Source organism: Cyanidioschyzon merolae, chromosome 7, assembly GCF_000091205.1.
Source record: "Cyanidioschyzon merolae strain 10D DNA, chromosome 7, complete genome".
In the NCBI taxonomy this organism is placed as follows: Eukaryota; Rhodophyta; class Bangiophyceae; order Cyanidiales; family Cyanidiaceae; genus Cyanidioschyzon; species Cyanidioschyzon merolae.
In genome coordinates, this window is record NC_010133.1 from 572,352 (window position 1) to 584,452 (window position 12,101).

At 51.4% G+C, this 12,101-nt stretch overlaps 2 protein-coding genes across 2 annotated transcripts, besides 3 other annotated features; both read left to right on the forward strand.

Annotated features, from left to right (window-relative positions):
• Positions 1–1,117: part of a sequence feature (repetitive element) that runs on past the window's edge.
• A 1,803-nt stretch (positions 1,118–2,920) lies between these two features.
• CYME_CMG217C (NADPH:protochlorophyllide oxidoreductase) lies at positions 2,921–4,132 on the forward strand (the record flags this gene model as incomplete). Its single annotated transcript, XM_005535937.1, has 1 exon — positions 2,921–4,132. One exon carries the CDS (start codon positions 2,921–2,923, stop codon positions 4,130–4,132), a length of 1,212 nt encoding a protein of 403 aa, XP_005535994.1.
• A 207-nt stretch (positions 4,133–4,339) lies between these two features.
• Positions 4,340–5,596: a sequence feature (possible transcribed region).
• Positions 4,711–5,906: a sequence feature (pseudo-gene of trefoil factor).
• Positions 5,907–6,590: 684 nt separating this feature from the next.
• Positions 6,591–8,777, forward strand: CYME_CMG220C (similar to hedgehog protein; the record flags this gene model as incomplete). Its single annotated transcript, XM_005535938.1, has 1 exon — positions 6,591–8,777. The coding sequence occupies one exon, from the start codon at positions 6,591–6,593 to the stop codon at positions 8,775–8,777; it is 2,187 nt and encodes a 728-aa protein (XP_005535995.1).
• Between the last annotated feature and the right edge of the window lie 3,324 nt (positions 8,778–12,101).

Below are 12,101 nucleotides of genomic sequence, written 5' to 3' on the forward strand. Positions count from 1 at the left end.
TCTTTACAGAGCGCATCCAAATAAGCAACGCGAACTTCCATGAATTTCCGAAAAGATTTAAAGTACGCGCCGCGGCTCGTCGCCTCGCTGATACCTTCCAGGTGATCCTTCATACCTACATTCCATGTCTCAATTTTCTTCCTTGCATTCGTTATCCCAGATTCTCGGCAGCATCTCGATCTTTAGAGCTTTAAAAGACGCATGTCCTTCTGATGTAAGTTGTTGTCGTTACCATCTTACACACGCTTGGGTACAGCGATGGTTACGATGTTCGTGTTCCCAGCGTCCGCGCAAAACGACAATGTCATTCTCATGCACTTCCTGCATCGCAGGATCCGCCTCCTTCTCATCTCCGTGCTTCGTCACCGGCGCAGCCGAGGGCGGGACTGGACAATGTTTCTTCGACCCCGATAGTTTACACGCATAGACATGCCATCGGTTTCCATGGTGCCTGTGAATGCATTATTTCTTGCCCGCATCGAGACGTATGAAATGGAGGGGTAATTTTCATGTTCGTCTCCCGGTTTTCGCAAGTGAACTCTATCTTCCTTACATCGAACTCCGTACAAAAAATCCCTCATGGTATCTTGAAGAGCTGAGGAGTCCATTGTCACACACTGTAATCTGATGCTCCGTAAGGGAACGACGTCGAAGCGCTTCCCCATTAGGGCAGCGTTCCGGTTCTCCGACTGTATACTTTCCCACATCCAGCTGCTTTTCGGTCTTGCGTTCGAGTTCTCGTTCCAACAACACGAGAAACGGCAGAATGAAGCGATAACATCTTTCTTCATCTTTTTACATATCTGATATTTTGTCTGCTGGGTTGAGCAGCCTCAGAAAAGCACGGTGCTCTTGAATAGCCGCCGGGATTACAGAAGCTTCATTCCTTCCCCTGCGTAGTATCTTCTTGCCGACAAATTCGATCTCCTCTTCATGCTGGCGACCGTTGGCGATGCCATTGATGATGGCCCATATACCTTTGCGAGAGACGCTCGGGTACAGCGCAGAGGTGCAGCGTATCATGAAGCGTTCGAGGTTCACAATCACGTGTTTCTCCAGGTTGGTGAGGTACTTCATGGCCCCAGAGCAGTAAATATCCCCGTCTTCCTTGTATCGATAATTGTTGAACCGGAATTCGGCGTTGGTTTCGTGGAGGGAATGCACTAGCCCATTTATTGTAGACGTTTCCCCGTGCCAACCATCAGGTGGCGAATAAAGGTCTTGTCGAAGAGTTCTTCCGGAAACTGGTCTCTTTTGATGCACGTAACGTCGTAGTACATCTCCTTGACCATATAAACCAGTGCTAAAGAAGCTTTACGAATACTCCTGGAGTACAAATTGACACAGTTTCTGATGGCCTCTCACAAATTTTCCTTGTACGGGTTCTTAACATGTTTAAGAAGAGAGGCATTCACGAGCATCTCGTCGTACTGTCGCTTCCTTGCATCGTTTGACGTAGGGCCTCCTGCCTTTGGTTCTTGGTCCTCTCCCGTTCCTATGAGCTTGGCACTGGTTTTCGATTTTTCTCCCGCAGCCGGCGATACCGGCTCTCCAGGATCCTCCACTCCCTATTCCACAACTTTCCTTTCTTATTATTTTGAAAATGAACGCATTCTGAATGCTTCTGGCATAAACCGCGAAAAATCAGTTGGACATACTTACTTGGGGATTGGTACACGGTTGAACTGAAATCTATTCTTTGCTACGACTTTAGTAAATATATTTTACGTTAGCGCAACACGCGAATACAAAGGATCGCGTCTCGCTTTAGCTGCGAGATGCAAGTCGTGTCTCATGCCTGCCAGCTATGAAGGTGCGCTTATCGACCGCGCAACAGAAAAAAAAGAACAGAAACTAAACACTAACTAGTAACGAAAGATAAATTTCGTTCGAACTTCATGCTAAGCGATAAAAGAAGAAAAGGTTTCCGTATTTTAGAAAGCTTGCCTTCTAGGAGGAAGGCCACGCGAGCCGCACATGTGTGCGGGGCACGTGCTCTATGCTTCCCAAGTGACAGGTGCTTTAGTGCGATCTGGGCAACTCATCCACAACGCAGTTTATTCTTCCGGTAGGAGAGGGTATGCTGCAGGTGAGCGTCGCACTGGTCGAAGATGACTCCCAGTATAAAGCGCCGCGCTGTTACAGGCAGTAGGTCAGCGTGTCCAGCTTGGAGGCTCCCAGAAGTATAAATAGCCCTGGTTCCGTGTCAAGGGAACCAAGCCTCTTCCGACGCGCTCAGTGGTATGCCGAAGCTGTTCTGTTTCCGTAGCGCATCCGCATCAGCGATAGAGATGCTACGGCGGGTGCTCATGGCAAGCAAACGGAGCACGATAGAAAGTATGAATCAACCAGTACAGCCGAGAGTAAATAAAAACGTTGGAACGTACAGAAATTTTTCACCATGATGGACGCATTCCCGACAGCCAATATCTATCAAGCAATCTGGGATATATGTTGAGTGGAAACGTTCCGTCGAACCAAAGAAAGCATAGCACGTGAGGGAATTCCCTAATGTCTCTGGTATTCGAAGCATCGCCTTGGCAGATGCATGTGCGCTCAAATTATCCCGCAGGAGTAAATTCCCTTATACCTCCGCTGCGCTATTCGTCGGCAGGCAGCGATCGTCGTGATCTCGGAGGAAGACTTTGCGGAGCTCTTAGCGCGAAGTATTTGCGAGGTTACTGGTCCGAAAACTGGGAGCTTTAACTGGTTTCTGAAAAGGATACAGAGCGCTTGTGCTAGTTCCACTCAACGCTTGGAAGTCTACACGAGACTGAGGTCAGAATCTGTGTAATTGACGGACGATCACTCGTGCAGCTACACCAAAGAGGTTTTTGACTGGATACGCACGCTTACGCGAACGTTCCTAGTTGGTGGCGCGATTGGCAGCTTTGCACCGGAGAAAATCTAATCCAAGAAAATGCAAGCTCTTTTCGTTTCTGTTCCGCTGTACCAGGAAAGACATATTGTTTGCGCGCGCGCTGCAACTCGAGCACCGTTCCCGCTGCGTACGCCTCGTAACGGGTGCTTCGCAGCTGGACATCGTCACCACTGCCAGCATCCGCTTCCTTTGGTGGTGCAGCGTTTGCCTGTAGCGCGCCGGCACCACGCGCTGCATCTTCGTATGGGCCCGAAACAGTCGCAGATCGCCGTGATCACTGGCGCGTCCTCTGGGGTCGGTCTGTATGCAGCTCGCGCTCTGATCAACAAGGGCAACTGGCACATCGTCATGGCATGTCGTGACGTCGACCGGGCGGAGCGCGCAGCAAACAGCGTAAACCTTCCAAAAGACGCCTATACAGTGCTGCATTGTGATCTGGCTGATTTCGCCTCTGTGTTGAAGTTTGTGAGAGAGCTGTCAAGTGTGGCGCGCGTCGACCACCTGGATGCCCTGATCTGCAATGCCGCAATCTGGCATCCGCGGGACAAGAAACCGCGTTTCACGGTGGACGGCATCGAGGAAACCATGCAGGTATGCCATCTGAGCCATTTGCTTCTATGTCGGGAGCTGTTGCCGAAGCTGAAAATATCGCGCGGGCGCATTGTGTTTCTGACGACTCAGACACACTCGCCGAATTCGTTGCCGGGAAAGATTCCCCCGCAGGCTCGTCTCGGTGATTTGTCTGGTCTAGCCGCGGGGCTTGGTCCGCAGACGACGGGCATGGTGGACAGTGGCCCGTTTGAGCCCACAAAAGCCTACAAAGACGCCAAAGCCGCGAACGTGTTGACAATGAAGGCGCTTAGTGATCGATACGGCCGCGACGGGGTGACCTCTGTGGCGATTTTTCCGGGATGTGTCGCCGACAGCAACCTCTTCCGCGAAAAGCGTGGCTGGTTCCGCTACGTATTCTTCCCGATTCTTCAGAAGTACATCACTCGGCAATACGTTCCGAATGATGAGGCCGGCCGCCGCGTAGCCGAAGTGGCGACCCAGGGACAGTTCTCGGACTCGGGCTCGTATTATCAGTGGCGTGGCAAATATACGGAAGGTCGAGAGAAGACGAAACCGCAGGTTATTGAACCAACATACGAAATCGACAAGGCAGATCAGCTTTACGAACTGAGTCTTGATCTGATCGACCAGGCGTTACGGCGGCGAGGCCTCAAGTCGACTATCTTGGCCCCTGTCTAAGGTTTGTTAGTGATGAAAATGAGATGCAGCTTCGGAGCGCAGACCGCTGCTTCAAGAACAGATGTAAGAGCAACAGCGTAACGATGAGACGACACCCCACTGTCACAATCGGATATTGAACGGATGGGTGGGCATTCCTCCTGTAGTGGTGAACCAAAATTGCTTCGCAAGTCATAAAGCGTACTGAAGTAGTGATTAATATAGCTATAGCTATGACCTACTTCGCATCGAACGCGCCAGAGAATGCTGACTGCGGTCGTTGAAGAGGGCAGAGCGTGTTTATTTGGGTATTTTTTTGCGGTGAAGAATATGGCAATAGAAGCGCACTTGCAGACGTTTGAACGATCTGTGGGTATTCGATATCAAACTGGGTCAACGGGCGTGGATTAATGGAAGCTCGGTAGTGAATGCTCCAGCAAGATATGGAGCATTGAACGAATCCCACCCAAGGATTGTACCAGGTGCTCGCCATGGATCAGCCTTCTGGAACACCAGTGAGACCGATTCGATCATATTTGTTGGAAATGGATACATAAACACGACCGGCAGTGACTTTCTCAATGGTATCTTTGCATTAAAGAAAACATTCCCTACTCCAACACCGAAACCTACGCGGACACCCACCCCCATCTGCACCGATGAGCTCTGCGGATCTCCGGTACAGTGCATCAACCAGGACGCTTGCGAGCAAGTCGGGCGCTGCTTCAACTCCCAGACGAACGCGTGCACCCTGAAGAGCGTCTCAGCGGCGTGCAGCGCTGTTCCAGTGACGCAGCGCGTCACCTGCGGTTGGAGCTACATCTACCCCGACGAGTGCACTGCGATACCGGGATGCTGCTGGCAGCCAACGGCAAACGGCATCCTCGCGCCCTGGTGCTACTACGACATCAACCATGCACCCCAGGCTTCCGTAGCGCGCCAGGAGGTGCAGGCACCAGTTCCCCTCTGCCCGTCACCGAGAGCGCAGCGCCAGCCGTGCGGCAACGCGGGTATCAACCAGTTTACCTGCTATGCCCAGGGCTGCTGCTACGACTCGCAGGCGCAGAACCAGTGGGTGCAGAACGGCAAGCAGCAGAGCGACTTTGCGTCGAACCTGTACTGCTTCCAGCCTGAGAAGACGTGCGCGGTGGGCGAGTTTGAGCGCCAACCGTGCTCGAACGCGCTGAACCAGAACCAGCAGCTGAACAATAACATCAACAGTAGCCAGTTTGTGCGTCTGCTGAACACGGTCCTTTACGGAGAGCAGCACGGGACGCAGCGCACGAGCTACCCGCCGCAGCAGTGTCTTTAGGCTGGTTGCTGCCTGGGGCCCGGCAACGAGTGCTCCCAGCCGGTTACCGAGTATGTTTGTCAGGCGTATGGGTACGTCCCGAACTCGCTGAACAGCACGACCGGCAACGTATCGAACTCGACGTATATTCTGTGCGGCCCGGAGCGCTGCAACGCCGAGATGGAGAATTGCACGTCAAACCCGTTCAGCAACAGCAATAACGTGCAACAGCAGCAGCAGCAGCAGCAGCAGCGACAGGTGCCGTTGCCGTCATTCTGTGTATGCAAGGACTCTACAGTTCACTCCGGGACGTACCTGATGCCTTCGGACAACCTTGTGAACAAGGTGCGTTGCTGCCGCTCTGGCGAGGAGTGTATCAACAGGCAGTGTGTGGTGTTTAGTGCTACACGGTCTCCGAGTGCCGTTATTGCGACTGCAACTGCGTCTCCAAGTGTGTCGGTATTGGTGTCGACCTCGACGCATGCCTCAGCAAGTGCTTCAGTATGAACCACTGCGTTGACGCAAGCTATCTGGACGGCCCCGCGCGCGAACACAGAACTAAAATATGTTTCAGTTATTGGTATATTGATTCCATGAGGAACGTGGTTGTACAATATAGTTCGCACGTGCATGCACGCAACCTTTCCGGCCGGGCAGAAAGCCCATAATCCAATGTTGAGGGTATCTGGACGCCTAACGAACCCCCAGTCTGGGTGTCAAGAAACATGCAGATAGCGTGCAGAAAGAGGGAGTTTTTCGTACTGGGGCACATCAGGCCGGGTCTGAATGCGCGACGGGCACGACATTAGCCTTTTTGGAGGTTTGGACTCTGCATGCATATCTGAAACACGACTGCGGCGTAGACGACTATCTTGTGCTGCCATTACGAGAGCGCCATCATGAAACTCAGTAGCAGACGCTGCAAAATATCTTTGTCCGTTTATACTAGAAATGTCCCGTTTCGGGAGCGCCGTGCGCAGATCTGCGTCATTCAGACGGCGGTGCTTGACGCGCTCCCGTGCTGCTTACCTCAGAATACTTCGTGGAGGCTCGTAGTGGTACGGACGGAGACAGCAGTGACAACAGTACCAGCAGCTGGAGGCTCCCCTATCCCAATAGATAGTAAGCAACTCGTTTCTCTGGGAGGCGTTTTCTTTTCACTGGTGCAGAACCCCTTTCGTATCCCATATGCGAAAAAGATATTTTTCCATAGTGAGACTACTGGTGATAGTATTGGTTGTGTCGAGTACACACTCAGTTCGTGGAGTTTTGTCATCCGAAGATACTTTTTTATGGACCTGGATCGGTGGCAGTAACTCTACCGACAGTTCAGGTAGCTACGGTGTTCAGGGTGTGCCAAACACCAGCACCGTGCCTCCGGCGCGGTACGGTGCGGCCTTCTGGACCGGCGTTGACGGGGTGCTCTGGTTGTTTGGTGGCAGCGACTCGAGCGGCGTCTTCGGTGATCTCTGGAACTACAATCTGAGCACGTTCTCTTGGACCTGGGTTGGAGGCTCTGCATCCCTCAACTCTGAAGGGGTATACGGCTCCCTCGGAGTTCCCAACAAGAGCAACTATCCGCCTTCGAGGACGGAATCCGCTTCATGGAGCGACAGCTACGGAAACCTTTGGCTATATGGAGGCCAGAATTTTAACTCGGGCTATAGTGATATGTGGATGTATAATGTATCGTCGGGCGAATGGACCTGGGTGCAGGGATCCACCGAGACCAATGTTTCCCCGATATATGGTACTCTTGGGAACTCTTCTTCTAGCAACACGCCTGGCGCCCGTTTCCAACCCGCAACCTGGGTTGGCCTAGATGGCCAGTTTTATCTCTTTGGTGGATTCAAACCTTTTGGTCCTCTTTACGGTGACTTGTGGCAGTACAACACAGTGACCAACGAATGGAGCTGGATAGGTGGCACTCAACAGCAGACTCCCTCTGGAAGCTATGGTACGTTTCGCCAGGCATCGCCGAACAATTATCCCGCTGGACGTGCCGGAGCCACATCGTGGCGAGACCTTGATGGGAACTTTTGGCTCTTTGGAGGTTTCGGACAGATTGTCGGATCTAGCAATCTTCTCAATGATTTATGGCTGTACAATGTCAGCTCCAAAGAATGGACTTGGATGTCTGGAAATGACAGTGTTGGTTCGAATGGGTCGGTATACGGCGAGAAAGGAGTGCCGTCATCGAGCAACACTCCGGGGTACAGATCCGGTTCCTCTGGATTTGTAGACTCGTCAAACACTCTGTATCTCTTCGGTGGTAGTTCACCCGGTGTCTGCAACGACCTGTGGACGTTCAATATTACGAGTCTTGAATGGACTTGGGTAGACGGTGACGATACAACGAATGGAGCCTATAGCTACGGCGAGGTTAACAAGACAAGCAATACAACGCTTCCACCTCCGCGATACGGTGCAGTTCTTTGGAATACCGATCAAAACGACCCGGTCCTATTCGGAGGCCAAGGCAGCTCCGGTAGCTATAACGACCTCTTCACATTATACATCGCAACATCGACGCCTATGCCGACCGCAACACCGACTCCGACGGCATCACCGACGCCCTCCGTTACTGCATCACCGTCGGCAACAACGAATGTGACGCAGACCGCTGTAGGCGAAGGTTCTGCGGTCTGCTTCCCCGCGGATGCCTCGGTGCTGATCGATGGTCTGGGCAACAGTCTGCTTATAAGCGAGCTTCGATCAGGTATGGCCGTGATCGGCGTCAATGGGCGTGGGCAACTGGTCGAAGACAGTGTACTAGGATGGTTGCATAACGAGCCCGGCGCTACTGCAGAGATTCTTGCGATCAAGACGCTTTCCGGAAAGCAGCTGCGTCTGACGAGACAGCATCTGGTATATCGAGTGATCGAACACTCTAGAGACTTTGATAGTATGACGACCGCTTTCTCGTGTATTTCACAGAAGCAGCAGCAGCAGCATCAGAAGCACGTAGGTCAGAGCCTTGAGCTGGGTACCTCCGCCGTTGTGGCAGTTTTCGCGGAAGATATCCGCGTTGGCGACGCTCTGCTGGACGTTGCTGCGCAGCTGCCGGACCCCGTTGTGGCAATCGAGACTTTAGTAACGCACAATGGTCTCTATGCGCCGTTGACTCGCTCAGGGCGCCTTGCGGTCGACGGTGTTCTCGTGAGCTGCTACGGGACGTACGCATCGCATGCCGTGGCACATGCAGTGTTGTGGCCTGCGCGGGTCGATGCTCTGCGCAAGGTATGGGGATCAGGGCTCGGCACAGAGGGTATTGTGGGTATCATGCCGTATGCAGAAAGGCTCTATCACATTTGGACGAGTGCAGCACGTGTTCTAACGGAGGCTCGCGTAAGTGTTGTGGTTGCAGCCTGCTGAGCTGGCAATCTGCCCTGCAGGACAGGGGCGAACAGTACCGATGGTACCACTCTAGGTGCTGCTTTTTCTGCCATAGGATAGTGTTTGAGCAATGATGGTAAAACGCGCTCTATCGCGAAAAAGCAACCCGCAGCATATTGCCAGGCATTTTTGATATGTGATGGTACCAGATCCACTTATATAAACGAGCGGAGTTGCAAAGAAGTATTCGTGTGTGTGTGTAATCGAGGCACGCCGCGAAATACAGTTTTATGTACCAAGATGTACTGTAGCGCTAATACTTGCGGAGAGCAATAGCGGCAGCTGCCGGTTACATGAGACTGAGTGAGCAGAGGTTTGCATGCATCTATGCTTCGAAATAGTATTGTGGCTGGGTAGTTGTGGAACGCTCCGCTCGGACATATATTCAGATATGAAAATTGGCTCTTAGCACTGGGGCGTGGTTCTTGGAACGGTGCAGTGAGAGCGATAAGGATTTCACAGTTGGGAAGATACGAGAAAAATCTATGAAAATTTTTTCAAGAAAGAAGAGCTGTATTGAATGCAATATGATCAAGATTCGCGACTGAATGTGGAGAAATAGAATTGGTTATAGTCGTACAATTCTACAGCTCCTGCAGTGGAAAGCATGAAAACGGAAAGTTATAAGGCCAAGGAGTAAATATCTCACGGTTATTCCGTTGATGCACTGCAGATGAGAAGGACTACCAGGAAAAATATCGGCAGTGAAATGAACCTGGCTGTCAGTAGACTTCACTAGAAAGAACGTAACCACAGCCTGATCCCCATAGTTATAAGGCAGAGTGTACTGTGCCAGAGGCTCTGCACACTGCTCCAAACTTTGTGTAAGAAGATGTTTATATTTATGTTCTGGTGCCCTGGAGGGTGCACAGTATGTATATACTTCATAATTAATGTAAAGCAAGTTCCCGTGCTGATGAGCTCAGTCGTGCCAGTCCTGCTGATCGCACAAGGCAGCCTACTGGTAGCAACAAACCGGTGCTTATGGAACGATCGACCTGATTGGGCCTGTCGCCACGACTCCGACCGACGAGGCGTACCGCAGAGCGAATCCTGCATACAGTGGAGCTAGTCAGAAAGTCCATGATGTAAGTCTAGATGAAGCTCAAGTGGGCGCGCGACATTCAACTGGTACCTTGGAGTTTGCTACAGTCTCGTCCTGACAAGCTCCGAGTCTGCCGCGGTACACGCGTTTGGAGTTGTTCGAGTTCTGGCTCTAGTGCGTTTATCGGCAAAAACCGCTACATGTCCGGAGTGAGCTACAGGTGAAGCCAGTCTGTGCTTTGTGGATACGGTGCAGCCAGCATGTGCCAGGAGCTGCATCCGGTAAACTCTGGGCCATAAGGAATGAAGGCGAGACGCCAAGCAGCAAGCTTTGAAAAATAAACAAGAAGCAAGGACGCTAAGGTCAGAGTTTGGGTGCTCGCGATCTTTGCCTCCAACCAAGCATCCCTGAAGCAGCCGCAAGCAGACCTGTATGGGCGAAAAGCTCATTGTCATATCGGGGCCAGCTGCTCTTCGATGCCGAGGCGGCGCGGTGGCTGATTCCGCCTTCCAGGAACGGTAGCGCGGAACATTGCTATTGCTACTCTAGAGATGTGTAGGGGCAATAACTAGATAGATTAGTGAACAGTGGTGCGTGAATTCAGTGTACGCGTACAAGAAAGAGCATAGGGAACAATGTTGTGCGTGAATCCAACGAATCAGAATACAGACCAGAAAAAGAGGCCTCGATCATGGTCTGTTTCTAGTGCACATGTAGTTCCCTGCATGCTGCCCTGCGACAATGTGTTCATTCCTGTAAACAATCTATATTGATGGTAAACAATGTTGGATCTCAGCTTGTATGAAAATATGCCTGGTACCGCAAGCACTGCCAAAGCGATAGACTGAGGTGCATTGCTAGACCGTATTGATGGGCATGGGGGAGGGTAATCAGCTGTACTGGATCTTCTCAACTTCACTGAAAACGGTATCCGAGTCGGAATGCCGAATACGGGTCGGCAGCAGAAAAACAGTTATAACGTACGCTTAGCGCCTGTGGATGCTTATGGTAAGGACGCGAAGCTAGACGTACATTCAAATCCTGAATAGACCCAACAAATTATATCCATGTACTTTGTCTGAACAACCACGGCACGCGCATCGATACGTAGGGTCGCATTCCCGTATACGGCGATTCCTCCGGAGGCCTGCCCTGTCGACGTGCGACGCGCAGCTGCTGTTCGCAGTGGCGCCTACTCCGGTGTGCTGCGTGCTGCATAGCGACCGCGCAAAGTGATTACGAGCGCCTCCTACACAATGATCGGTAGGCCGAAAAGGAGATTGGAGCTCCTAATAGAAGTAACGTGCCCACCGCTACTGTATTGCTGCGTGAGACCCAAGGGCCGGGTCGTCTTTTTTTTCCAACATTGCTCTCGGATCATCCATGAATCGGATCCACACGCAGGCAACAACAGGTCCCGGACCTACAAGCTGTCGACGAAGAAACCGCACCAGAGTCGCCTGGAAGCTAGCCACTAGCAAATTTGAGCTTAGTTACGGCTAGTGCTAGGAACGCTGACAGGGAAGAGATAGAGTTGCAACTGAGAAGATGTTCCAAAAAAGATATGTAGCTTTGTGCTTGCAGCTGAGTAGGGTGACTTACAGCAAGTTCATAACAATGAAAGAAATACGAACAATGATGACTACTGTGGATATTCGGAAAGCTCTGAAACGCGGTGGATATGAATGTATGGACGAAGGGCTTGCAAACAACCATCAAAATCGTGTGAAGAAAAACGATGAGGATAGCAGAGTTACTAAGCGGAGCAAACAACGCACACAGCCATTGGGCTGGTCTGAAGTCGCAGATAATTGAAAGCTCAACAATACCAAGCCATGTGCAGATAAAAGGCCATTCATTAGGTACGATGGGAACACAATTCGACAAGAATATAAGCAGAAATATATCGAAAATAACATGAAAAGAGCACTTTCTTTGTTCAGTTAAGATATTTGTGTAACAATGGAGACAACCTAGCACCGAAAAAGCAGCATTTAAGTACTGTGAGATGTTGAGAGAAGAAAACGGAGACAAAAAATGTTGAAGAACGACACACACGAAACCAACACAAGCGAGCGCGCGATTCAGACCACGCGCGAAGGCCGGGGCCCAAAACATAGGAAACGACGAGGCGGTCAAGCTAAAATGCATCGATACTACTGCGCGTACTGGAGTATCCAGGTGGCCACACACAGTCCAATGATGGAAAAGATTCCCCTCGGATCAATCGCTAGAGACATTAATACTGGAATGGGGGG